The sequence below is a fragment of the Muscardinus avellanarius genome (genome assembly GCF_963383645.1).
Source record: "Muscardinus avellanarius genome assembly, chromosome: 3".
NCBI lineage: Eukaryota > Metazoa > Chordata > Mammalia > Rodentia > Gliridae > Muscardinus > Muscardinus avellanarius.
In genome coordinates, this window is record NC_137788.1 from 123,326,782 (window position 1) to 123,354,017 (window position 27,236).

Consider the following 27,236-nt stretch of genomic DNA (forward strand, 5'->3'; position numbering starts at 1 on the left):
CTTTTTCCCTGAGGGAGTCTTGGGGCCACTTGGACCTTTGGGCTCTGTTCTGTCTTCCCTTCTGTGCTCTGCGCTGCTCTCTGGCTTAGCCACCAGACTCTTGAGTAGAATATTGACATAGAAAGCAATTTAAAAGCTTTAAATTCTTTCCACCCAAGAATCTTCCATTTTAAATGGTTTGTCCATTTGCTGGGACAAAGCTAATTCAAAGACTGTTGTGCGGGTAACACACGAAAGCACGCTGGGGCCAGACGCCCCAGGTCTAGAAGGTTCTGAGCATTTCCGTGGCGGGCTGGGAGGAGCGCAGCGCTGGCCACCCTAACCCACTGACTTGACTGTCGGCAGATCCTGTCCCACGAGCTCTTCTCCAGATTTAGCCTCCGACTCTTCGGACGGTGAAGACGTGGGAGGCTGGCTGCTCTAGTGGAATCGCTGCTTTTGCTGTTCCTGATTAGAACAACAGCCGCTCGCTCTCTGCGGGAAGAGGTGGTGTTTATCTGTGAGGACCCAGGAACAGCGGGAAAGGACACGCTATTGAGAGGACAGTGTGGGGCCCTCACTGGGAGAACGGCCGCACACCTAACTTCAGCTGGTGCACTTGCAGGACCAGGAGAACGCCAAGATCCAGAGTATTTTTAGAAACTTGGGTTCTTAGCTATCAAAGAAAGGACTGCAAAGACTACTAAAAATAACTCAGAAAGTGCCAGGTGGAGACTGGCCTGAGGTGTTGGAAAATGAATTCTTTCCTATGGAAAAGCTGCCGAGGAGCTGGAAGGAGAGCTTGGGCTGCGGTACTCTGGAGGGGGACTCCTCCAGATCACACCCCAGGAAATAAAGAAGCAGCTCAACTGTGCCGGGAGGGCCTCGGGGTCCCTTGTGAGTGGTCCACAGCCACTCACCGCCGGCACTCTTGGTTTGTTTGCTAAAGAAAAGCTTGCTTTGCCTCTGCCAATGTTAGCTTTGCCGGGATACATAGCTCAGCAGGCATCACGCGGAGACGAAGAGGCTTCGTGCCTGATGGAAAGAGAAGTGCCTTCGCCCAGGATACGTGGACGAGACACATATTTGTGTAGACTTTACTTCAGTGGAGGTCTTTCTTGACCGCCGCAGATGTCGGCGTGTCAGGAGAACTTCAGGGCTGCGGGAAGCCGGTGGCGGTCTTGGTTGAGGGTGCTAGGAGACCGGGCTGGTGGAGGGTTGATGGGCAGGCCCGCTGTCCCTCTGAGGTGGCTGCTTCTTCTCCGTGGCAGAGTGGGTGTGTAGATGGCTTCTTGTCGACATCTGTCCCTGTTTTTCCGTTCTGCTGCATCTGTACAGCGTAAATGGAGAGAGACTGGGGCGGGCGCAGGTGAAATCGTCACCTTCCTAGCTGGACTCTCGCTAGCTCACGGTGCACGGTGCTCCTCCCAAACGCAGATCCGCACGCTCCTCTGCGCACCCGGACACCTGCAGGATCGGCTGAGCCTGCAGCTCGCTCCGCTCATCTAGACCTCAGCCTAGCCTGAGGCTGTGTCTTGGGATCCTTTTACTTCTCTAAGGCTTTTCTAAGGCCCTGGTGGAAAAGTCTCTGGCATTTGTTCTAGTAGAAGAGATTCATCACCCAGTATCCAAATGTCAAATCATCTGAATTAAGGGAATGAAAGCTAAGACCCTCGGGGGAAGTGGAGGACCCCGGATCTCCCAGGCGGCTGGTTCTACCTGGCTCTCAAGTACCTTCTCTCTCTGGGCTATAGACAGTGCGGGAGGCAGAAAGCCGTGTCTGGTAGAGGGATGTGAGATGCCAGAGCACCTCTGCCACCGCCGAGGACCTCCGGGTACCATGTCCCAGCACCTCTGCTCCTTCCTCCAGCCCTGGTTCTGGCCCAGGCTAATGGGAGATTCTCTGAGCCTGGTTCCTCGCTTCACAGGCCCTGCATCACCCACTGCCTGGCTGTCTTTGCTGGCGCCCCCACACTCACTTCTCCCCTGCCTAGACTGTGGTAGAGTGTGGACTTGACTTGCTGTCTGTCAAACCTGTTCAAACCCTGCCCACCACTTGTTCAAACCCTGCCCACCACTTGCCCCCTCGGTCCTCCTCTGCCCTCCTCTCCACTGACCCTTAGCTTTTAAAAAAAAAAAATTTTTTTTTTAGTACTGGGGGTTGAAATCAGGGACATTCTACCCCTGAGCAGCACCCCAAGCCCTTTTTATTTTGAACCAAGGTCTTGCTGGCCTGCTGAGGGTCCCTCTTAAGTTGCTGAGGGCAGGTTAAACCTGTGATCCCAGGTACTGGGGATACAGGAGTGGCCCCACAACTGGCTTGGGATTTGATTCCTAAGGCGGCATCTCGTCTCCTGGCCGCAACGTCCTCGCCCATAGGAGGCGCTCCTCCAATGTTTGAGGCAAATTTACTTATAGTAAGTGAAAATGTTATTTTTTATATTCTAGTGTTTAGCAGGGTTTTTTGTTTCTTCTTTATTTTTAAACCTGAATTTTTTTTTTATCCCAAATGAGAAGCTTTTAGAAGGTCTCTGAAAGAGCACAATCCCGTCTGCCTTTGTTCCCTGTATATTCTAGAAAGAGCAATGGCAGGTGCCTTTGGTGACGGTAATGCCTAAGGTTTTTATGGTACCAATTGTCTTCTAGGAAGAAAACCTTTTCCTTGTAAATGGGGCCGAACCCACGTTCTCTTTTTTGAATTGTTTCTAATTTGCTTTGAACTATTTCTCTGAGACCCAGCTGCCCAGTTTCTGTCCCTAGAAAGTCTGAGAGGCTCAGCAGCTTGCGTCCCAGGTCCCCGCCAGGTGTTGAATGTGGCTCTCATTTCAAGGCTGCGCACACGGGCCTCACAGGCGCACGTTAACCTATGGGAGGAAGTATTGTTCAGTTGTGGAAGTATACGAAACTGAGGCTTTGAGTCTTAAGAAATGAGTAGTCTCTCAGCAAAAATGGCGGTGCTGGAGTCCACCTCCAGATCTTTGGTTCCAAAACCAGACTTTGTTCTTTTCTTCTCACTTTTTTATTAGAAAAAATGATAAATCTAGACAATTAGAGGTAATAAAAACAGAATTTGATGTACCCTCCTCTAGTATTAACAAATGATGACTTTTCAGTGTGTTTTTGTTTCTGACTTTTTTACATAAAATAAAACATTAGATCAAGATGAGGTTGACTTTTTATTCTTGCCCAGGTCTCCTCTTCCCTCCCCTGTCCTCCCGTGATCTTCCGAGGCAGGCCAGCCTTCATCCAGGACAGGTTTCCATGTTTGAACTGCAGAGCTATCGGTCTATTACTAGTATACGTCTTATTTTGTGTTGAAAATTTGCACAAATTTTAACTTATAATATAGAAAATAAACTTTACTGTACATACTTTACAACTTGCCATTGTGTGCTAGCGGGGATTAAACCCAGTGGCATCGTACCGCTGGACTGTACTTCCAGCCTTTTATATTTTATGTTGAGACATAGTCTTGCTAAATCTCCCAGGCTGGCCTTACACTTTTGGTCCTCCTGCTTCAGCCTCCTGAGAAGCTGAGATTACAAGCAGGTGTGGGCCACTTTTTCCTAGTTTTATTTTTTATGTTATTGCATGTAGCTCTAAGTTCTCTATTTAAGCGACTGATATACTTTTATTTGAATATATTGTAATTTATTTACCCTGCCCATAGACATTTAGTTTGTTCCCAGAGTTTTCTTCTTCTGCAAACAATGCCAAACATGTCCCTATGCTTCTCTAACTGAAAAGGACCTTGGGGCGAGCCTGCCGGGGACGGGGTTGATGGGGTCTCCTCAGTGCTCGACGCTGCCCGGTAGCTTTCAAAACACCACAGTGCCTTTGGGTGAGAGGGTGGCTTTTCCCAAGTGCCCACCACCAGGCTCTGTGTGCCAGTTATGAAATAGCATCTCTCTGTTTAAATTTTAATTTGCATCAGCCTGATCTCTACTCATTACAGATTGTAGACTTGATGACTTTTCACAAGCTTGCTGCCCACCCAGGCCTCCTCCTCTATGAATCAGTGCTCAACCCTTTGTGTGTTGTGTGTATAGTACTGGGGATAGAACCCAGGCCCATTCTCCCTCTATTCACACCCCCAGCTCTGCTTTACTTTTATTTTGAAACGGGGCCTCACTAAGTTGCGGAGGCTGTCCTTCGAAACAGTGATCCTCCTGTCTCAGCCTCCCCAGTACTAGGATTATAAGCGTGGACCACCACACCCAACTCACCCCCTTTGTTCATTTTTATGTTAGGTTGTTTATTTTTTCTCCTGCTGATCTGTATAAACTCTACATGTCATCAATATTTACTGTTTATCAAAAATGTTGTGTCCTAGCCAATGATGTTAGCTTGTTTATGGTTCTCATATTAAACAACGTTTCAATTTGGGCAGTGTTAAAGTTGTCAGTCTTTTTGTGCTGTCGTGGGTCTACAGTTCTGTGTCCACCTTTCGGTCTCAATCTTTCCATCTCTGGGTCTCTCCACCCTCCCTCCCCGTCTTTCTCGTAGCACGCGTCATCTGGTAGACCAGGTCCTTGCTTTTTGGTTCGCTGTCTCTTTCCCCCTCTGGGATGTAAGCTCTTTGAGGGCAGAGCTTTTGTCTGTTGTGTTCATTCCTGTATCCCTAGCACCTGGAACGCTGACTGGTAGACACTAGGTGCTCAATAAATGTTTGTTGGACAAATACAGAGTAATCCATGTGGGTTTTTTGCGGATATGCTATGACTAGGACTCCTTTTACAAAAGATTCTTTTTGAGGGGGGCTCGTGAGAAGCTTGTTCCTCCAGCATCATTGCCCACTGGTTTCTCTGTCACCTTGTCAAGTTGTGACTCTTTCCCTGCGCCATGGCCTTGAGCAGCCCCACCCTCCCACCCTCCTGCTGAAGTCTGGAGGACCGCTCTGCCCTGGGCCACCATGGTGGAAGGGGGTGAGGGGGAGCCAGGTAGGGCGCACAGGAATCTCTTCTCTGCTGGATGTGGGTAAGCACTTAAGAAGCGCCTTTCGTGAGCTGAGTACAAGAATGGGCCTGAGCTCCCGCTCTCAAAGGGCTTTCTGGCATCTAAACTCCGGTCTCGAGGCAGAATGTCAGCCGAGTTCTGAGCTGCGAGTACAGCGAGCACAGAGGCTGGACAATGTGGTGGTGACGTTTCAGGCTCAGAGACGCTGAAGTCTGGCTTTGCTCCCCCTCTGTGCCTACCTGGACGTGGCGTCTTCACCACGGGTCACACGTGGGGTGAGGACCAGCTGCACGTGCCGGGTGCTCGCCAGCGCTGTGCCCATGATCAAGCCTGTGTGGGTGGAGGGTGCTTAGGATGGAGGGACTGTTCGGTCAGGTCTTGCAGGATGGGTTGAATTCTTCTAGTAGGAATTGAGTGGTTAAAATAAAAACAAAAACCTGGGGACCAGGAAGACCAGCGAGTACAGGTGAGTCCCGGCGGCGTGAACCTGGTGTGCCTGGATTGTAGACGGGTGTGAGAGACGAGGAGGTGGAAACGGAGGTTGAGACCAGTGGTGAGTGGTGAGTGGTGAGTGGTGACCAGAGGTGAGACCACTCTGCTCATCACCCCAGTGGCTCCCTGCTGCCCAGTCCGAGCTGAGTCTCAGAGTTATGCCTCTGGCGGGGCCACGGGGCGACAGGAGGGGAGGGCGGGAAGAGGGGCCTCGCTGTGCTGGGGAGGGCTCGATTCCAGGGAACTTGAAATTCATGAACATTTTTTTTTTTTTTTTTTTTTTTTTGGTGGTACTGGGGTTCCTGGAAGCCCTTCTTCCTCCGGGCTACACTCCCAGACCTATTTTATATTTTTGAAACAGGGTCTCTTACGCCAGCACGGCTGGCTTCGAACCTGCGCGATCCTCCTGTCTCCGCCTCCCAAGCGCGGGGATTACAAGCGTGCGCCACCACGCCCGGCTCATGAACATTTTTGAAAATACCATTTTTTTAGCTGGGTGTGGCGGTACGTGCCTGTAATCCCAGCACTTGGGAGGCTGAGACAGAAGGATGACAGGTTCAAGGACAATGTGGCAAGACTCTCTCTCAGCAACCTAGCAAGACCCTGTCTCAAAACAACCAACCAAAAAAATAAATAAAAAGGGCTGGGGGTATAGCTCAGGGATAGAATGGCCCTGGGTTCAATCAATCCCCAGCAACACACACACACACACACACACACACACACACACACACACACACACCTACCTACCTGCCCTAGCTTTTGCCAGGTCCTTATATGCATATATTACATTACTCTGAAATAGTTTTTTCCCTGGGTATTGCTGTTCGACGTTTGTCTGTGAAACTGCCTCCATCAAGGGAAACAGGGATAAACAAGCCGCCTCCCACGTCTCCATCCCAGCCGCCTCCTCTAAAGTCAGGGGCAAAAGAGCAGCGAAGCTTCAGGGCTGAGAGCCTTGGTAAAGGACTGCAGGCAGGCCTTCCCAGCCCTGCTTCTCGCCTGGGCAGCGCCGCAGTGCGAGCTTTTGCCCCAGGAAAGACAGAAGTATACAGACCTCTGCAGCAGGTGGGTGGTAAGAGCCTGGGCCTCAGCGCCAGACAGACCCAAGTCCCCGAGCCCACATCCAGGCGAGAGGATGGGCCAATGAGGAACAGCCTGGAGCCTCGGTTTCCCTCCCCAGAGTGTGGATAACTGCATAGCGTTGTTTCTGGGCATCATGAGCTGGACCAGCACAGACCTGGTCCCCACTACACTCTTCCTTCCTTCCGGTGGAGACGCACAGACTGGGGAACCAGATTATTCATCCTTCCCCAACATTTTTATAGTCAAGCCATTTTTAGGCTCCCTGGAGAAACAGATCACTGTTCCTCTCCTGAAAGAGAAGTTAGGTGATCTTTAATAGAAGATGGAAATCAAACCAAATTAGATTATTTTTATCTCAGAAGCCAGTTGAAACAGATTCTTTTTGAGCAGTGTTCTATTATTATATATTACTTAATAGAAAGAATTGATTAAAATATGTGCCTTGGTCATATCTAGCCTGGCTGAATGCCACAAGACACATTAATTGAAAATGAATTTCCACAAACCCAATCAAGCATCGTGAAGATGAAGAATGTGCCTTTTCCCCTCCGTCCCTTCATTGATTTTTCATTTTCCTCACTCAGAGCTTCATTTAGCAATTTTTCAGCCGAGCTTTGCCGTGGTCTTAATTCATCCCCTTCACCCCTCCCGTGAGATAATGCGCCATTTCCCTCGTCCTTATTAAGCTGTTCTTTTTGATGCATTAGGACAGGGCAGATTCGGACCTGGCCATCTTTCTCTATGCGTTATTAGTTCTTTAAAAGAGGCTAAGCTTTATTATTTTTTTATTTTTGCATTTTTGTGGTGGCTTTTAGCAAGGAGAATGGACTTTAAAAACACAATAACTATGAAATTATGTGACTAGCTCTCCAAAATAGAATTAAGGGGAACTGTAGCAGAAAAGAAAACCTTTTCAGGGAAGAGTATAAAATATCAGGCGTTCTCATTCATTCTCGGCACAGTACGTATGGATCAAACGAGAGTTGTGGAGGGGAGGCCGGCAGCTGCCTGCCAGACCACAGAGGGATTGAGAGGCCGGGCTGGAGAGGAGGCCGTGGGCCAGGAGGAAGGGAGGCAGAGGTGGTGGAGGCCTGGGGTGCCAGCTGGTGCCTGTCTGCCCTGCCCTCTCCCTGCCCAGGCAGCTGGCGGATTCACTGCACCTCCTGGCATTTTGTGGTACTGAGGATCGAACCCAGGCTAATTCTATCTCCCAGATACACCCGAACACTTTTTATTTTCTGTTTTGAAACAGGGCCTGGCTAGGTTGACGAGAGGCTTACCAAATTGCCGAGGCTGATCTTGAACCTGTGATATTCCTGTTTCATTCTCCCAAGAACTGGGATTACAGATGTACCATCATGCCCAGCTCTCTCTGTGGGTTTTAAAGACAATAAAGGGTCTCTTCAAGCTATTTCCTGGTGAAATTTTCAAATAATATAGTGATATAAATTTCCCTTAAAAAGGCCACAGGACTTATAATTATCATATTGCTTAATTTTGACCTAGAATTACACATCAGTTACACATCTTTTTATTTTTTTGGTGGTACTGGGGGGTTCCTGGAAACCTTTCTACCTCCAGGCTACACTCCCAGACCTATTTTTATATTTTTATTTGGAAACAGGGTCTCTTAAGCCAGCACAGCTGGCTTCGAACCTGCGCAATCCTCCTGTCTCCGCCTCCCAAGCGCGGGGATGACAAGCGTGCACCACCACGCCCAGCTATAGTTATACATCTTTAATAAATATTTTAATGGGAAAGTGAAGTTTTCTTCATACATGCAGTTTGAAGTAGGAAGCATTTGTGAATGAAAGTTCACAGAAGAAATACCAAAGCAGAGACGTGAGTGACAGAAATTGGGAGATTTTGTCTTGTTTATCAACGTGTGGCCACGTTTTGAACCCTGAGACACACACAGCCCCCAATCCCTGGTCTTGAATAAACGAGAACGAGCCTTACGGACTTAACTGGCTGTTCCTAAATTTCAAATAAATACCAAATAAAGAAAATTTAGAGGAAATAAATGATAATGCTGTAAACTTGGACCATCTGGAGTTTACAAACTCACCTTTCCTTTACCAGATTTTAAGCCGTTTGATTGAATGGGACTCTTGTTTCTTGTTTTAGTTTTAAAGAATTTCCTTGAGCAAGCAGTGATTCATTAGTCAGACAGCACCAGCTGGTTCAGGAATTCACCTGTTTTCCCGGAAGCGAGACAAAAGAAGTATTTGATTGGTTAGAGCAGCGAGTTCCTTGCAGGAAGTTAGTTGGCCTTTTCTGACTGGTTAGGTCCCTAATGACAGGTGACATCCCTAGTTAGAGAAGATGTTGTTACGCGGAGGTTCATTCGCCCAGGCTGTGAGCCTTCGTGCAGACTGAGCTGCCGTGTGCTTGGCAGGAGCCCCAGGCTGGACACCTACTTAGTTGTACGGTTCCCCACATTGAGCATCCTCTCGCTTGGGCTTTGACCCGAACACTGCCTTTTACCATCATGTCTGTCCGGGTGTGAGACTCTTCAGTGTCTGTGTTAACTAAGTGTGCCTTCCGGTACCAGTGAGGAGGAGGTGACTGCAGGGCACTGTGGGGCCGGGCGCCACCGCTGCCCACGTTCAGGGCTCCCTTCCCACGCGTCTTACTTCACCTGGCAGTTCCCACGGGCGCGCCTGGTCCCCAGCTGGTGGAGGACCGCCCGGAGCACCATTCCACAGCAACCTGTATCACTTCTGTCTAGCACTTGCTCCTCATTTGCTGCTGTATTTTTTCATTTATTCCTCTTCGCGGGTGAGTACTAGTCACGTAATTCTTTTTTTGTGTTTACTAGTCACAGAATTCTAACTATAAAGCTGCATTGTTTTCTGACGTCTAACGTGAGGTGATCTCTGTCCTACATGTTACAAGTGGAAAAAAAAATTCAGGAAGCTGAGAGATAACTCCCAGGGTTGATCTGGTTAACCGGAGCTCTTTTGAAAGAAATTGAAAGGAATTGTTTTACTACAGTGGTCTGTTTCCAAAGTCATTCATAAAAATGTATGAATTGATCAGGGTTTAATCTCCTAGAGAAGCCTGCCCTCAGTCCCTCCCTCCCTCCCCTCCCCTCCCCTCCCTCCCTCCCTCCCTCCCTCCCTTTCCTTCCTCCCTCCCTCCCTTCCTTCCTTCCTTCCTTCCTTCCTTCCTTCCTTCCTTCCTTCTTTCTGTACTGGGGATTGAACCCAGGGACACTCTACCTCCAAGCTACACTCCTAGCTCTTTTTATTTTCTTTCTTTTAAAACTGGGTCTTGCTGCCGGGCGTGGTGGCGCTCCTTTGGAGGATCACGCAGGTTTGAAGCCAGCCGTGCTGGCTTAAGAGACCCTGTTTCCAAATAAAATATAAAATAGGTCTGGGAGTGTAGCCTGGAGGTAGAAGGGCTTCTAGAAACCCCAGTACCACAAAAAAAAAAAAAAAAAAAAAAAGAAGAAGAAGAAGAAGAAGAAAGAAAGAAAAAAGAAAAGAAAAAAATCAGGGTCTTGCTGAATTGTTGAGACTAGCCTAGCCTCAAACCTGAGATCCTCCTGTCTCAGCCTCCAAGATTACGGGCGTGTGCCACCATGCCCAGCTAGAAGGGATCTGTCATGCAAGATAATTGATGCACTAGGTGTTACTCATTTGGGGCTTGATGTCTTGTGCAAGGCAAAGATAGAAACAAAGGATGGTTAAAAACAACGCGTGTCCTAACAGGTGTGTTCACAGGCTGAGGTGTCACACAGGAGGGAGGTGCGTGCGGGACCCACTGGCCTGGGAGGCGGCTGAGTTGATCAGGGTGATAGTCGTCATCCTGGTGGAGCAGGAGGAGGTGGCTGGTGTTTTGGGTGGAGGCGCAGGCCCGTGCAAAGGCCCGGGGGCAGGACTGCAGCATGTTTGCCTAGCGCTGAGAGGCTCAGGGAGGGAGGGGGTGGGCATGGAATGAAACTGGGGCAGAGGACCTAGGGAGCATTTTAAGTAAAAGACGGAGACATCCAGAATTTCTGGGCCTGGAGACTTTGTTGGTCTGCCCAAAGATGACCGGTGAGCCCAAACTGCGAATGCGTCACTCAGTTGCGCCAGTATCAGTCTGAAGAAGCCGGGCCTTCTACTTCCTCTCCCTTCTTAAGTATCAAGCCAGCCTGAAATCTGAGAGACTCTGTATCCTGCGTGGTCATGCGAGGCTGCAAGTGACATATCCGATGTGCGCTGCAAAGAAACACGACGATCAAGGTGAAAATAAAAATTTATATTAACATCAGTTAAAAGGGCCAAAATTTTGCTCCCGGACTGCCGTTTGATATTTAAGCTTAGCTGTTGCAACAAGATGGTGTTCCTGTCTAGATGGCCTAGGTGGTCTGGGGATGAGGGCGTCTAACTTCCCGCTGGGTTTCCCTGGCTTGGGCCTGGGGACCCGGGTCTTTACCATCACCTGGCAACAGTTAAGCCTGAAGGCGGCTTTGTGTGAGGGCTGAGTCAACCTGGGGTCAAACGCCAACAGATATGGAAGGCTGGCGTGTGTGTGTGTGTGTGTGTGTGTGTGTGTGTGTGTGCACATGCCACACACTAATGGGGACTGAACCCAGGGGCCTTGTACCTCCCAGCTACACCCCCCGCCTTTTTTTATTTTGAAACAGGGGCTCACAAGGTTCCTGAAAATCTCACTGAGTTGCTGAGGCTGGCCTCCAACCTGCAATCCTTCTGTCTCAGCCTCCCAAGTCCTGGGATTACAGGTATGCACCATCAAAGCCCAGCTTGACTGTATTTTTTTTTTTTTTTTGGTGGTTCTGGGGGTGGAACCCAGGGGCTTTCTACCTCTGAGCTACACTCTCAGACCTATTTTTTTATATTTTATTTGGAAACAGGGTCTCACTAAGTTGCTGAGAGCCTCACTAAGCAGCTGAGGCTGGCTTCAAACCTGCACGATCCTCTTGTCTCAGCCTCCCAAGTGCGGGGATTACAAGCGTGCGCCACACGCTGTGCTTGACTGTATTTTTAAGATTAAAGCTTGGGGAATTGGCCCACAAGGTGGTCTTGACACCTTCCTGTGTTCATCCCATGTTCTGTGGCTTCCTTGACTCACGAATAACTCTGAGTTCTTCAGCGATAGTGAAATTAGTGCATTTTAAATTGCTTTTTATGTTATTTTATTAAATATTGCCTCTCTCCTTGGAACCTTTTAGTGAATTTCAGTTTCCATTTTGGCTGTCATTTAAGGGCTTTAATTTTCAACCAAAAAAAGTCTTAACACTGAACTCAAGGGGGGACTTCCGGGAAGATGGCGACCGAGAAAAGCGGGGCTTAAGAGCCCCGCTAACAACAAATCTCCATTACCACAAAATCAGCGCCTTTCATAGCCAGAAAACACCATCACCAGTGAAACAAAAAATCACCAGGCTCCAGAGAGAAAGCGGACTGAGAACAGAGCCACAGAGGAGATACACCGGCCTCGCGCCCAAGGACGCGGCAGAAGCGGCAGCAGCGCCATACTGCTGGAGGCACCGGCGAATTCACGGGACGGCTACAGCAAGCCGAGGTGAGCCACTGCGGAACAGCTAGGCGGGATTTCTCCGCGCAGAGAGCATCTAAAGCTCCCAGTGGCCGTGCTCAGCACACGCTGCAGGGATTCAGAGTAGAAATCAAAATCAAGAAGAAAAACGCCAGCCCCATAGCCGAGGGTGTAGCAGCGGCGCCATATTGCCACCGGCGGCAGCAGCAGAGAATTCACCGAATCCGGTACAGCTACATCTGCGTACTCAAGAACAGTGAGTCAAATTGCGGGCCACAGAGGAGAAATCCCAGTACTGTACTCCCTGGGACTTGACCCAGTGGTGGAGGGGCGGTGGCAGAGATATCACACCATAGGAGAACGTGCAACCTGGCACCCCCCACAGTCTAAAGCAGCCTCTATCGACTCTCTGGGTCGGAGACTCTGTGATAAAACCCAGTAAAGGAGCAGTGGGGTCCGAGATACTACTGACTCGAGATCCAGAACACCTTACGCGAAGTCATAGTGACCCAAGGGAAGAACCCAGAGAAGGCACAAACATCCGAAATCATGGGAAAGAGGAATAATACTGGAACAATTAATGCCCACAACCCCACAACATCAGAACCCGATAAAACAGAAAATCAGAGATTTCTAGAAGATCAAATCAGGAAAATAACTGTAGAAATAATAGAGGTGCTTCGAAAAGAACTCAGAGAGAGCCAAAAAGAGATAAAGGATGCAATTAATGAAGTAAAGGCCTCAATTCAAAGCACAAACAACCGATTAGAACACATGGAGAACAGAATCTCGCTCTTAGAAGATGAGCAATCCAAAAATGAACGCATAGTTTCTAATCTAGAAAAAAATATCCGACAGCAGGAATCTGATATTGAAGAAATATGGGCCCATTTTAAGAGAGCTAACCTAAGAATAATTAGAATAGAGGAGGGAAAAGAAAGTGAAACCAAAGGGATCAACAATCTCTTCAAAGAAGTAATAGCAGAAAATTTTCCAAACATAGAGCAAGAGGTTGATACAAAGGTCCAGGAAACTTATAGAACTCCCTTTAGACAGGATCGGAGAAGAGGATCCCCACGCAACATAATTGTCAAAATGACCAATGTGGAAGCCAAGCAGAGAATCTTAAAGGCAACAAAAACAAAGGGCCAAGTGACATTCAGAGGCAAGCCAATTAGAATCACTCCAGACTTCCCAAACCAAGTCATGAGAGCCAGAAGGGCTTGGAGTAACATATTCCAAACTCTGAAAGAAAACAACTTCCAGCCAAAAATTTCCTACCCAGCAAAACTTTCTATCAAATTAGATGGAGAAATAAGAAGCTTCCATGACAAACAGAAACTGAAGGAATTTATGTCTTCAAAACCAGCACTAGAGAAAATACTCAAAGAGATTAACTACAAAGAAGAAATAGGTAACACACACCAGAACCAGAGAAACAAGAGTTTCCATCCAACAGACAATTAAGATTGGTTATCTGTGGAGATTCATTATTTATGTTAGTCTTTTACCTATCTCTAAATGGTATTGTTTGCCTTTATTGTTGTTAATTTTTAGGATTTCTAGTTGGAATATTAATATACCTTCAGATATAGCAATTGGAAATATTTTATCCCATTCTATTAGTAACTGTTAACTCTGTTTACATTGTCTTTGGATATACAATTTTTTTATTTTTTTATTTTTTAGGGAGTCTGTATACTCCTATGTTGCCTGTGCCATTGAAATCATAACCAAGAAATCACTGCCAATTTCAATGTTGTGAGGTTTTATGACCCAGATTTTCTCCTAAAAGTTTATAGTCTTAAGATTTATATTTAGTCTATTATCTATTTTGAGTTAATATTTGTATATGGGATTAGGTAAGGGTCCAATTTTATTCTTTTCCATGTAATTATTATTTTTTTACAATATTTAGTTAAAAGATTATCATTTCCACCACCAAATGTTCGTGGAAACCTTGTCAAAAATAACTTGACAATATAGGGAAGAATTTAGCTCTAGGCTTTTATTTAACTCCAATGGTTTATATATCTACCTTTAGAATAGTACTACACGGTTTCAATTATTGTAGCTTTATATGGTTTGAAATCAGAAAATATATATCTTCTAGCTTTGTTCTTTTTCAAGATCGTTTTGGGTACCTAGACTCCATATTCCATATTAGGATAGATTTTTTTCTGAAAAATAAATACATAAATATATGATAGTTTCACCTAAAAAATAGAAAAAATAGATTCTCTGGTAAGAAAGAAAGCAAAAAGAAATATTGAAATGTTATCTTTAAGTCATCAAAAGCTTGGTATCAGACAAATGAAACTGTTATGTGAGATTATCATTTTTAATTTTAGATAAATTGCCATAATACTAGATGTCAACTACTAAGCCAAGCATGGGAGGGAGGGATAGGGAGAGAATGGGGTGGGGATTGGGTGGGGGCTGACTGGGAAAAGTGTGCATGTATGTCTACAAAAGTATGTATCCTACTATGATGTATGAATACAGTGCACCAATAAAAAAAAAATAAAAAAAAAATAAAGAACTCAAGGGGAGAAGAACAGTTTAATATACACACACACACAAAAAAAGTCTTAACACTGTTGGGATTTTTTTTTTTTAAAGCCGCAGGAAGAGAATAAATTTTGAAAAATCTTCTTATAAAAATGGAAGGAAATTTACCAACTCGTTTTGTTGGTAACCTTACCTGAGCCCCAGAACAACTTCACATATCTAAACTAGAAGCTCCAGTTCCACTTTCCCTGTTGTAAACTTTCTCTTGTCCCTCGAGGCTTTTTGCAAACACGTTTTCATTTTGCAATGTATTTGTTTTCAGTGTTGGTGTAATACAGTCCATCAAATTGATATTCTGTAATTTACTGCCCATTCCTTTAGTGCTAGACATTAAGGTTATTTCCATTTTCTCTCTATTATAAATAATGGGAGCGAGAACATCTTTGTATATACAGCTTTTTCCCCATATTTGAATTATATCCTTAGGATAAATTCCCAGGAGTGGGATTAGTGGGTCAAAGGGTCTGAACAGCTTTATGGCTCTTAATATTTATTGCTAAATTGCCTAAAGGGTCATTCTAATTTACAATGCCACCTGCAACACTTGAGAGTCCCTCCCCGGCCTGCCAACACTGGCCTCTTCAGGACTCGTTTTGGGGCAAATTTAATAGGTATTACAGGGTAACTCGTTACTGGTTTTAATTGGTGATTTCTTTAATTATTATCAACCTGGGACTTTTTAAAGTGTGTTTCTGATACTCAGTTTTATAAGGTTTGCTTTTCATGTCAGAGGATTATGTTTTTCAATCCTGCATGGAATTTGAAAATCTTTTCGTGAAAATACCTTTTGATGAAATATATATTAAGCATTCAGAACAGAGAGGATAATTAGTGAAATCCACGGGACGCATTCCCAACCCTGGCTGGCCAGCCTCCTGTGGGCAGCGCAGGGCTTGGCTCCCTTGGCTTCATTTAGGCCTCTTTCCTCTTCTCTTTCTCCTGTGTAGCGTTTTCAAAGCAGATCCCAAACGTTCTGCATGTTTCCTATACTTCACCACGCGTCTCTAAAACACCTCAACTTTTTCTTATATAATCATAGTGACACTGTCACACCTAACAAAATTAATGATAATTCCTTAGTAGCATTTAACACCAGCCCGTAGTCAAATTTCCTGGCGTGTCTTTCTCTGATGCTCTATTCTGACCAGCACGCTCTGTGTCTACGTTTGCTTGCTGTGTCTTCATCTAAAGCCGAGGCCCTGTCTGGCCTCTGCGCTCTGCTTCCGCTCTTGCCTGGCACGTATGTAGGCGCAGCGCCAGTGTTCCTGTAAGAGTTTCCATGCTCTAGACTTGACGTTTTGCTTTCTTACTCGGTCTAGAAGACGAATTCAATTTTTAACTTTGATTTGCGAACAGGCGAGTGTGCTGGAGGGGGGGTGCGCGCGCTTTGGTTTGTGTCCCCGGCGGGGCGGATCCTGGCTGTTACCCACTTGGGTAATGAGAAAGCTGTTAATGGGGTCAGGGGGCAACCCCAGCATCAGCGCGCGAGCCAGCCCGACGCTCTCAGCTGCTCTCGCCCGTGCCGTTCATCTGTTGATGATGTTGTTTGAATTCCTTATTTCATAGATTGTGAGAATATAATTTTTCTTCTTCTGTCATTTCCTCCATATTGATTAACTGGGATTTTCAGTAGAGTAAAACTTTTTCCTCATCAATGAGGGCTTGTTAGAGTCTCCAAAATGTATCTTGTACGAGAAATGCAAAGTAAATGCTTTCATTTTTTTCCCTTCAAACAACCACATTTTTAAGGGAGGAGGTGGGGGCTTTGCCATTTCCAGTGGCACCTAAGGAACCACTATTCTGGTTTTTCTTTTTTTCTTAAATTATGAAGTACTGCTGGGCGTGGTGGCGCATGCTTGTAATCCCCGCGCTTGGGAGGCTGAGACAGGAGGATCGCGCAGATTCGAAGCCAGCCTCAGCTACTTAGTGAGGCTCTCAGCAACTTAGTGAGACCCTGTTTCCAAATAAAGTATAAAGTAGATCTAGGAATATAGCCCGGAGGTAGAAAAGCCACTGGGTTCCACCCCCAGTACCATATCACACACACACACACACACACACACACACACACACACACACACACACACAATTATGAAGGCCTCATACTCATTATTCTTATATCCCAAGTGTTTTACTCAACTCATTTATTACTTCTTTTGATGCTCAGATTGTTCTATCCTTGGCCTAAGTGGAGAAACATTATGTCCTTGTTTTCAAGTGTAAGAAGGTAGCTCAGATTCAACCAGTTAATTTTTTGTCCCTGGAATGAGCCATTCCTCCAAGATATCCTATTTTTTTCAAGTGGGTAAAGATGGAGACTACAATATAAATATATTATGTTGCTAGGTTTCTAAATCTTCTGTGTGGGCAGAATAGTAATGCATATTTTATGAAAAAGATATAAAGGAATCTGAGTTCATCCTGATAGTGTCATTTCAAAATAAAAAATTTTGCTTCTTCAATTTCATACTTGTATTGCTTTCTCTTATATTAAAAATCTTAGTTCCAAACATGATTACACTATAATATATATCAAATAGTTTCAAAATGGCACTACTAATGTTACTACTCAAAATTTTCTAGTGAAGGTGAGATTTCTTTGAATCTTATCCTTAGAATATATTCTGCTAAAAACTCTAATCACCATGTGCTAACAACACTTGAATGCTTTTCACCAATTAATGTTGCAGCTAAGTTGTTTCATTTCAGATTTTCATCAAATTTTGGTGTTTACTTTTTTCTTTTGGGTCCAGTTTTAGTTTTGAATCTATAAAATGGGCCTTTAAAGTTAAACCTGTGTAACAGGTTATTATCGGAAAAGTCTTCCATCTGTTCTGTATCCTCCACTGCAATTCCTCACTTTTTAGTAACTATTTCTTAATAATTAGGGCTTTGTCTTTGTAGAGTCTCTCATGCAAAACACATGTATTTACATAGCAACACCTGTGTTACACCAAATCGATCATACCATGTATCCTTAATGTATATCATATCTGTATTTTATTTATTTATTTGTTTGTTTGTTTGTTTGTTTATTTATTTATCTTTGGTGTTCCTGGGGTTCCTGGAAACCCTTCTACCTCCGGGCTACACTCCCAGACCCATTTTTAATATTTTTATTTGGAAACAGGGTCTCTTAAGCCAGCGCGGCAGACTTCAAACCTGCGCGATCCTCCTGTCTCCGCCTCCCAAGCGCGGGGATTACAAGCGTGTGCCACCGCGCCCGGCATATCATTATCTGTATTTTAGAGATCCTCTTCATTTATTGGGAGACTAAACACACCTCCATTGTTAGGATTACTGTGGTTTATTGAACCAGCGATTTGTTGATGGAATTTTCTTTTGTGTTTGCTTAAAAATTAAGGAAAGAAAAGCCTACGTCCAAGTCATTTCTAGTTGACCAGTATCTTTGGGATCTACTCTTAGAAATGGGTTGCTGGGTCAAAGGGCAAATGCATATGTACTTTTTTCTAGGTTCCCTCCATAGGAATTATTTTGCACTGAGATGGGATTTTGGAGATGATTTTGTGAATGCTCAACTTTAATGTTCAAGGTTATTGGATGAGTGTGACTTACTGAACACGCCACTTTCACTGTTGTTCAAGTTGTGGCCTGATACAAAACCACCCCAGTTCTGCTTTCAGGGAACCTCTGATTTGTGTAGGACGTAGATCCCCAAACTTACTTGGCTTGCTGCCCCCTTTTCAGAAACAAAGCAAAACAAACAAAAGACTCAGTGGTTCCTTGAAAGTCTTCTTTAAGCGAAGAAACAGAAAGGTGATGGGAAATTTGCATTCTTTATGTATCTATATTTTGCTCACTGACCCAGACAGTATCACCCACTTCGGTAATTTATGGTCTAGGGAAACCTGATGTATGAGAGAAAAAACAGGAAAGAGTCCAAGACAGTGCATCCTGGGGGGACAGAGGGGCCAGCCCAGCACGAGCCGTTCAGGAAGCCAGGCCCGCCTGCCCCAGACCGTCATCATTAACACCCGAGCCGCCCAGCCCACACCACACTTCTCAACATGTGGTTGAACAGATAGGAATGTATTCACAAGAATCACACAACCGAATGCTTGAAATGCAGGTTGTGCTTCAGAAACTCAGGCTGAATGATTGTTTATTTTCCAAGTTGTATATGAATTTCCCAAGGCACGTGCCCTGGACTGTCTCTGGGGTGTCACTCAGGATCACACAGCCAAAAAGCAGCGCATGTTGGGCTAAATGGACCTACTGAGCCATCACTCTGAAATCAGGCCGCCTGGAGCCCCAGCTCCTGGTCTCGGGCTCTGTCCATGGCCCAGCAGCTCCCCCGCGCCAGGGACGGCCCCCCTGGTCAGTCAGCATGCGCTCGCTCCTGCACATCTCCACTTCTGATTCATCATTTTCCGTTTGTTTCTTTCCAGATTGAATCACTCAAGAAAAAGGTGCAACAGAAACAGCTCTTCATATTGCAGCTTTTAGAAAAGATATCCTTCTTAGAAGGAGAGGTAAGGAGCTGTGGGTCTTTAAGTCAGTGTCTTCCCCACCATTCAATTTTATGTTGCGGATCCACTGACACTTAATTAAAAATATGGCCATTTCCTGGCCTTATAAAATTGATTGGAGGTTAACTGCCAGCTCCGCAGATGAGCTGACAGCTCCGTTTTCTCTCCCGTCTCACTCTCCTTGCTGCGGCGCATGGCTCACCTCTGCTTTTGGCTCTCCTTTGCCTTGTTCCAGAATTTCCTCAGGAAGTCTGTCTGATAAGCTGTTGATGAACACTGACAAGTCTCCACATTTCTGTAGCGCCTTGCAGTTTGTGAAGTCTTTTCACATAGTCTTTTCACATGATTTTCTCCTGCAATTTAAAGGCAAGGCCAGGATTGATTTGTCTGGATGGACAAATATAAACAACAACAACAACAGATCAGGCACAGAGGAGACCGGCAGCCTTGCCCAGGGCCACCCAGTGTGGTAAATACCAGAGCCACCCTGGAAGCACAGACTCCTCGGCCAGTGCTCTTCTTCTGTCCCTTGGGAGACTGTGTTTAGAGGTGACGTCATTCCACCTGAAACTGGAAGGTGCTTAGTATCCCCAATTCGTTGACTTTTTCAAAGTCATTAGGGATTTTGTCTGGGTTCCAGAGAAGGAAATTATGGAGTTGGAAGAACCTTAGGAGGTTAGGTATTAATAGAAAGAGAAGCCAGAATCTATTTGCTGTAAAGTCTCTTGATTAACAACTTGGCATTGAGCCCTTTCCTTTTACAACTCTGTGAAAAGCTGGCTTGCCAAGCACCTGTCCTGGTCAGTACTCCTCCTTAGCGTCCTTCCCAGAGACAGCGCAGGAGACAAGATGAAGCAGGGAGAGGAAGCAGCGACACTGGTTAGGCGCCTAGTGTATGCCGCACATGGCTACTTACCTCACCTCTGCGTGTGTATGCGAAGCTAAGAAGCCACGCTCGGCCGAGCACGAGTGCGGGCTCTGCGTGTTGGCTTGGCGAGCTGGGGGCGCTCCTCGTTCTAAGACGAGGTCACAGCTGCATGCACGCACATGCCACAACGAGAGGAGGGTGTGTAGAAGGCGGCTGGCACATACGCGTTACCTTTGTTCTCTTTCTATTAAAAGGGATGCCCTCTAGATTAGATTAGATTTCCTCTCTTCTGTAGGTGGGGAAACTGAGGTTGTGGGATGATAGGGAACCTGCCCACAGTTGTGGTGGAGATGGGTAAGCCGGATCTGGGGCCTGAGCTCTTGACCACTGAGTTTGCAGAGGTGGCAGCTTCCTTCCCTGGGTGGAGAGACTGCCCATGGTGGTGCCAACCAGAGGCCCTTGGAGCCATGGGCGAGGATCTGTATCCCACCACCAGTCTTGGGCTCTTGAAGCTGAAATAAAGGAGTATTTTCCTCAACACCATGCCAGCCCTCCTCCCTGCCATGGTTCCTGGGCCCAAGGCCAGTGTGTGTGTGTGTGTGTGTGTGTGTGTGTGTGTGTGTGTGTGTGTGTGTGTGGTGCTGGGGACTGAAATTGAACTCAGGGGCATCCTACCTCTGAGCTGTACCCCAGCCCCAGTTTACACAAGGCCTCACTAAGTTGCTGAGGGCCTCCTAAGTTGTTAAGGCTGGCCTGGAACCTACAATTCTTGGTCTCAGCCCCCAGGTCCTGGGATTACAAGCCATCACACCTGGCTCCCAGCATGCCTTTCAAATGAGCATTTCTGCTTTAAGACTTCCTTCTGAGATTGCAGCCCCCATGGGAGGGGTCCTGCCTCCCCAGTGAGCATTAGAGCGGGTGTCCTGGTGGAGGGCCATGTCTCCAGAGGGAGGAGGAGGGCTGGCAGCAGAGACAGGCCTCCCCTGGTGCCCACCACTGCACTCCGCCATGCGGGCAGCAGCCTCAGTTTCAGTTGAGGGGCCTTGGTCGCAGCCCCGCCTGCCCGGGCCCAGGAACATTCTGGCTCCTCTCCTCTGGAGCTGAAGATTCAGGGCTGTGTGGAGTGTCCGGGTTTCGGGTGCTGCTCCCCCGGGGGCTGGCCACGTGCCCTCTTCTCAGATCTCTTCTCAGTGGTCTCATGGCAGAGATTTGAAGCTAGCTGCAGAAGCCATCTTTACACCATGGAAATTACATCTACCATAAATTAGGGCTCTTTTCTCCCCGGAGATCCTGTTAGGCATTTTGCCTGCTAGCTCTAATCTCACTCCACAGACTGATCTAAGTGTCTGGGTGGAGCCTGACGCTTCCTTTTACACACAGAGCCATACTCTGATCTTGTGACTTTTTCTCTGAACCTCACTTTCAGCATTCTTAAAATGAGGGTAATCACAAGACTTAAAAGGAAGTTTTGTTTCTTTTGGTACTAAGAATTGAACTCAGGGGGGTTCTATCTCCAAGCTACCCCCAGCCCCTTTTATTTTATATTTTGAAACAGGGTCTCACTGATTTTCTGAGGCAGGCCACCAACCTGAGATCCTCCTGTCTCAGCCTCCCAAGTAGGCCTGCGGCCCCCGTGTCCAGTGGAAGGATTGTGTGTGTGTGTGTGTGTGTGTGTGTGTGTGTGTGTGTCTGGGGATGGAACCCAGGGGCATTTGACCGCTGAGCTACAGCTTCTGCCCTGTTTTTTAATCTTTATTTTGAAACAGAGTCTCAGGGTCTCACTAAGTTGTGTAGGGCCTCACTAAGTAGCTGAGGCTGTCCGCGAACCGCGATCCTCCAGTCTTAGCCTCTCAAATACTGGGATTACAAGCGTGTGCCACCACGCCCGGTGGAAATTTTTTTTTTAAAGGTTAAGTACAATAATGTATGCCAAACACTCAGAGCTGTGCTTGTCACAGTATAAAAGACCGACAAATGTTCATTTTTCTCCATCACTCGACCTGTCGGAAACGTCAATTCTTACCCACATCCTGCCATTGCCCACTCAGGACCGAAAGCAGATCACACCACTGCCGACTGGGCTCAGTTATGTCATTGTTAAAAAGGGAGAGGTGGGATACGCAAGTTTAGGTCCTCCCTGAGATGGCTTTATAAATGCTTGGAAACTTAATGTTGACTTTTTTTTTTCCTTCTCCAAGTCATCTCAGGACGTTGGATGGACAGAAACTTAGTTTATTGTGGTTCTGGGGTTGAACCCAGGGACATTTTTGCCTCCAAGTTATACCCCAGCCCTTTCTGCTTTGTTTTGTTTTGCAACAGGGTCTCAGTAGGTTGCTGAGAGGCTTGTTAAGTTGCTATGGCTGGTCTCGAACCTGCAATCCTCCTGTCTCGCTCAGCCTTCCAAGTACTGGGATTATGGTCATGAGCCACCACACTTCTTTTACTTTAAGACAAAGAATATGGTTTATGTTGTTCCTTGGATTCATCATTTATAGTTAGTTGTATTTAAACTCCTTCCGTTTTGTACACACACCCCTCAAAAGCACACACCAGATTCCTAAAAGTTTGTTCTTACCCGACCCTGTCAGACTCCAACTGATTTAAAATCTTCCTAGTAACAACAACAACAAAAAATGCTAGCCGGCCGTGGTGGCGCATGCTTGTAATCCCCACGCTTGGGAGCGGAGACAGGAGGATGGCGCAGGTTCGAAGTCAGCCGCGCTGGTGTAAAGAGACCCTGTTTCAAAAATATAAAACAGGTCTGGGAGTGTAGCCCGGAGGTAGACGGGCTTCCACGAACCCCAGTACCACCACAAAAAACAACAACAACAACAAAAAAACGCTCATTCTTTTTCCTTTTACTTTTTTCTCAGATATTTTTGTTTGCTCACCTTCTAGAGAAGAAATATGTCATTCTCTATTTCTGATATAAATTTTTTCTTAAAATTCCAAGCATATATCTTTATAAAGCTGATAAGCTTTCTGGAACTTACTGTGCTGCCTTTTGCTCTGCTGAAAATCCTAAACTTACAACAAAAGTCAGAGGAAGGAAGCCAGCGTCTTGGTGTCGTCCATCTGTGTGGCCCGTGGGGCATACGCCTTTCCCCGTGTCACGGTCATTGCAGGGACTGTCATTAACATTCCTGTGTAACGTCGGGGCTGCAGCCCCAGAAGCGGCCTCCCCCTGCACTCTGTCTCTCGCCTTGACCGTGGGTGCTGATCTCCCGGTCTCTTGCTCCCCTGGGCCCATGCATTTGTGGCATCATTGCCTCTAAAGGCCCAAAGGTCCCAGACCAGATTGTTCCTTCCCGGGAGGCCCACAGGCTTCCCAAGCCACCCCAGGCAGTTTTCATTATACATGTAAACACAAGGTGGTGGTATTTGAAAGCAGAAAGTGCTGCAGTTTGATGTCAGTCCCAGGACAGTCTCCTGTGGAGCACAGTCCAGGCAGCGGCCTGAGGCTGTTGGTGTGTGTGTGTGTGTGTGTGTGTGTGTGTGTGTGTGTGTGTGCGTGCGCTCATGCAAGCCCGTGCTACTGGGGATTGAGCCCAGGGACACTTTACCTCTCAGCTACACCTCCAGTCTTATTTTATTTTGAAACAGAGACTAGGTTGATGAGAGTCTCACTACTAGACGAGGCTGTTCTGAACCTGTGATCCTCTTGTCTCTGCCTCCCAAGTACTGGGATTACAAACCTGTGCCACTACACCTGCTCCCCCACGCACACACTGGGGAGTGAACCAGAGACACTACACTCCCAGATCTATTTATAAAAAAACAGAGACTTCCTAAGTTGCTGAGTGGCCTTGAGCCTGCGATCCTCCTGTCTCACATTTCCAAACACGGGGCGATTAGAGGCTGCATCACCACCTCCAGCTGAGACTATTGTTTGTTTTTCAGTCATTACATTTGAGTCAGATTCTGCAAGAGTAAGAAGTCTTCTTACTCAGTCGTATTCTGCCAAGGCCTGCTAAGTTTGCTTTCTGAGTATTTTTCAAGTATGTTCCTCCCATTCTAACTTGTGGTGTATGGCTTACATAAATAAACGGCACCAAAATACATCCAAAACCCTTCAGACCAAAAGTATAGAAATTTTTAGATGTTAGAATATCCAAGGCCTGAAATTCCAAATACTTTAAAATTCAAAGCGCCGTGAGCCCTCAGTGTCTCGGGCTTTGGAGTGCTTTGGATGGAAGATTTCGGGGTGAGGATGCTCCTGTGTGACCTCTGAGCTCTGGCGGGTTGTGCACCAATGGAATGGCTGCTACACCCACGACGTGAACGGCCCAAGATTACTTCCCCCTGTAGTGGTCTCTTTCCCCCTTCACCTCTCGGTGCCCCCATCACAGCTTGTCACTAGAGACGTGTTCGCATTTTATATAAGTGGAATCACGCTGCGTCACTTTATCTCTGGCTTCTTTCACTCAGATAATGACTCAAGACAAATCTAGTTTGTACGCATTCCTGTTTGCTAGAGTAGGAGTCCATCCCGTGAACACGCACGGTTTATCCACTCACCTGCTGGCACACAGTTGAGTTGCTGCTATTGTAAAGAAAGCGGCTGCGAGCATTACTGTGTAAGTTGCTGTGTGAACACATTTTTAGTCCTCATGGATAAACTCTTAGTAGTAGTATAGCTGGGTTGTAGGAGAGGTCAAGGTTTTATTACTTAAGACAAGCAGCGTTTCAAAGGGGTTTTTACTCTTCTCTTGAGTAGACTGGTTTCTTTGCATCGTTACCCAGCCTTAGTGTGGCCGGTTTTTGTTTTGTTTTGTGGTACTGGAGATTGAACCCAAGGGTGTTCTACCTCTGAGCTACAACCCCAGCCCTTTTAAATTTTTACTTTAAAAAAATTTTTTTTGGTGGTACTGGGGTTCCTGGAAACCCATCTACCTCCGGGCTATACTCCCAGACTTATTTTTTAAAATATATTTTTATTTGGAAACAGGGTCTCTTAAACCAGAGAGGCTGGCTTCGAACCTGCGCGATCCTCCTGTCTCTGCCTCCCAAGCGTGGGGATTACAAGCGTGCGCCACCACGCCCGGCTTAATTTTTTATTTTGAAACAGGGTCTCACTAAGTTGTTGAGGCTGGCCTTGAACCTTCAATCTTTCTATCTCAGTTTTCTAAGTACTGGGATTATAAATGTGCACCACTGGCTACATGTCTTGTTTAATTATCTGTTAAAATCTTTTGCCCTTTGTTATATGAGGATTTGTTTTATTGAGTTGTAGGAGTTATTTATATATTTGGGATCCAGTCCTATGTGAGATTTTATATTATATATATATATATATGTATATATATATATAACATTTCTACCAATTCTCTGAATTATCATTTTTTCATTTCTTAATATAAATATTAAGGGGATTTTTATTTTTGATAAAGTTCAGTTGGACATGTTTTTTCTTTTGTGGTTTATGTTTTTTGTGTCCTAAGAAATTTCTACCCAGTAAAAGGTCACTGAGATTTCCTCTAAGGATTGTACGGTTTTTGCTTTTTCATGTAGATGGCCCACTTTGAGATAATTTTGTTTCGTGTAAAGTAAGGATGGGTATTCTTTTTTCCACACAGATAATATTTCCTTAGTTCCTTATATTATTGAGTTGCATATTCTCTCTTTCTGCTTCCATCACTGAAACTGGGGCTATCAATTTCATTGATTTTCTTTTCTTTCTTTACTTTTTTTATGTGTGTGTGGTACAGAGGATTGAACCCAGGGTTATTCTACCTCCAAGCTATATTCCCAGTCCTATTTCATTTTTAAATTTTGGAACAGGGTCTCACTAAGAAATAAAATAGGGCTGGGGGTGAAACTCAGCAGGAAAATGCCCCTGGGTTCAATTTTCAGTGCCAAAAAATTAAGTAAATAAATAAAAAAATAATCTTTTATAGGCAACATATAGTTGAGACTTATTTTGAATACATTCTGATAGTCTCTGCCTTTTAAGTGGAGTTTAGTCTATCAACACTTAATTATAATTGATAATTTAATGGAAATTTTATTAAGTGGATTTGGGTCTACCATTTTATTTTTATTATTCATTTATTTATTTATTGCAGGCCTGGGGGTGGAACCCAGGGGCATTTGAACTCCGGGCTACACTCCCTGCCCTATTTTTTATTCTTTATTTTGAAACCAGGTCTCACTGAGTTGCAGAGGGCCTCACTAAGTAGCTTAGGCTGTCCGCGAACCGCGATCCTCAGGTCTCAGCCTCCCGAATGCTGGGATTACAAGTGCGCGCCTCCGCGCCCGGCTTGGGTCTACCATTTTATTATCCATTTTCTCTTTGTTCCCTCTGGTTTGTTTTGTTTTGCTTGTTTGTTTGTTTGCTTTATTTCCCCTGTCTTAATTTTTTGAAATGTCATTTTATCTATGGGCATTTTGGTTCTGCCTTTTCTTTAATATTTTACTGTTATTCTAGATACTACAATATGCATTAACTGTTCATAGTCCACATGCAGAAATTTTGCAATGATACAGGTTTGTTTACTCCCACTGCTATTAAAATTGTCATCTACAGCCGGGCGCGGTGGCGCACGCTTGTAATCCCCGCGCTTGGGAGGCGGAGACAGGAGGATCGCGCAGGTTTGAAGCCAGCCGCACTAGCTTAAGAGACCCTGTTTCCAAATAAAATATAAAATAGGTCTGGGAGTGTAGCCCGGAGGTAGAAGGAAGAAGGACTTCCAGGAACCCCAGTACCACCAAAAAAAAAATGTAATTTACATTGTATCTACATAAATTATAAGCCCACAATAAAATTCTATTATTCTATACTTGTGACTAAGTAACAATCATTTTTAATTAAGAGAAATAAATATTTTCATATTTACTCATAAGTTTTTATCTCTGATACTTTTTACTCATTACTGAAGTTTTAAGTTTTATCCTGTTTGGATTTGCTGAAATTATCTTGTAAATTTTTGTCTTTCATCAAATTTGGGGACTTTTCAGTCATTTTCTTTTTCTTTTTCTTTTCTTTTCTTTTTCTTTTTGATGGTGGTGCGGTATTAGGGATTGAACCCAGGTGTGTTTTACCTCCAAGTTACACCTCCAGCCCTTTTTACTTTTTATTTTGTAACAGGGCCTTGGTTAGGTTGCTGGAAGTCTCGCCCAGTTGCTGAGGTGGTTCTTGAACCTGTGATCCTCCTGTCTCAGACCCTCCTTCCAAGTACTAAGATTACAGGTCTGTGCCACCACGCCCATCCCAGCTAATCATTCTTTCTTCTTGGACTATTTTTTCTGCATTAGTTTTCTTCTCTGCTCTTTACGTGATTCCAATA

At 45.5% G+C, this 27,236-nt stretch overlaps 1 protein-coding gene across 2 annotated transcripts in view; it reads left to right on the forward strand.

The window, feature by feature from the left end:
* The window catches only part of MYZAP (myocardial zonula adherens protein), a gene marked incomplete at both ends in the record, with an annotated part of 100,230 nt that overhangs the window by 60,155 nt on the left and 12,839 nt on the right, over positions 1-27,236 (forward strand). Inside the window, one exon of one of the 2 annotated variants that reach the window (XM_080690949.1) lies at positions 19,002-19,085. The exons of the other annotated variant lie outside the window; for it this stretch is intronic. Within the exon in view, the coding sequence (XP_080547075.1) occupies positions 19,002-19,085 (84 nt within the window). The remainder of the gene's footprint in view (positions 1-19,001; positions 19,086-27,236) is intronic. 2 annotated transcript variants of the gene reach the window in all.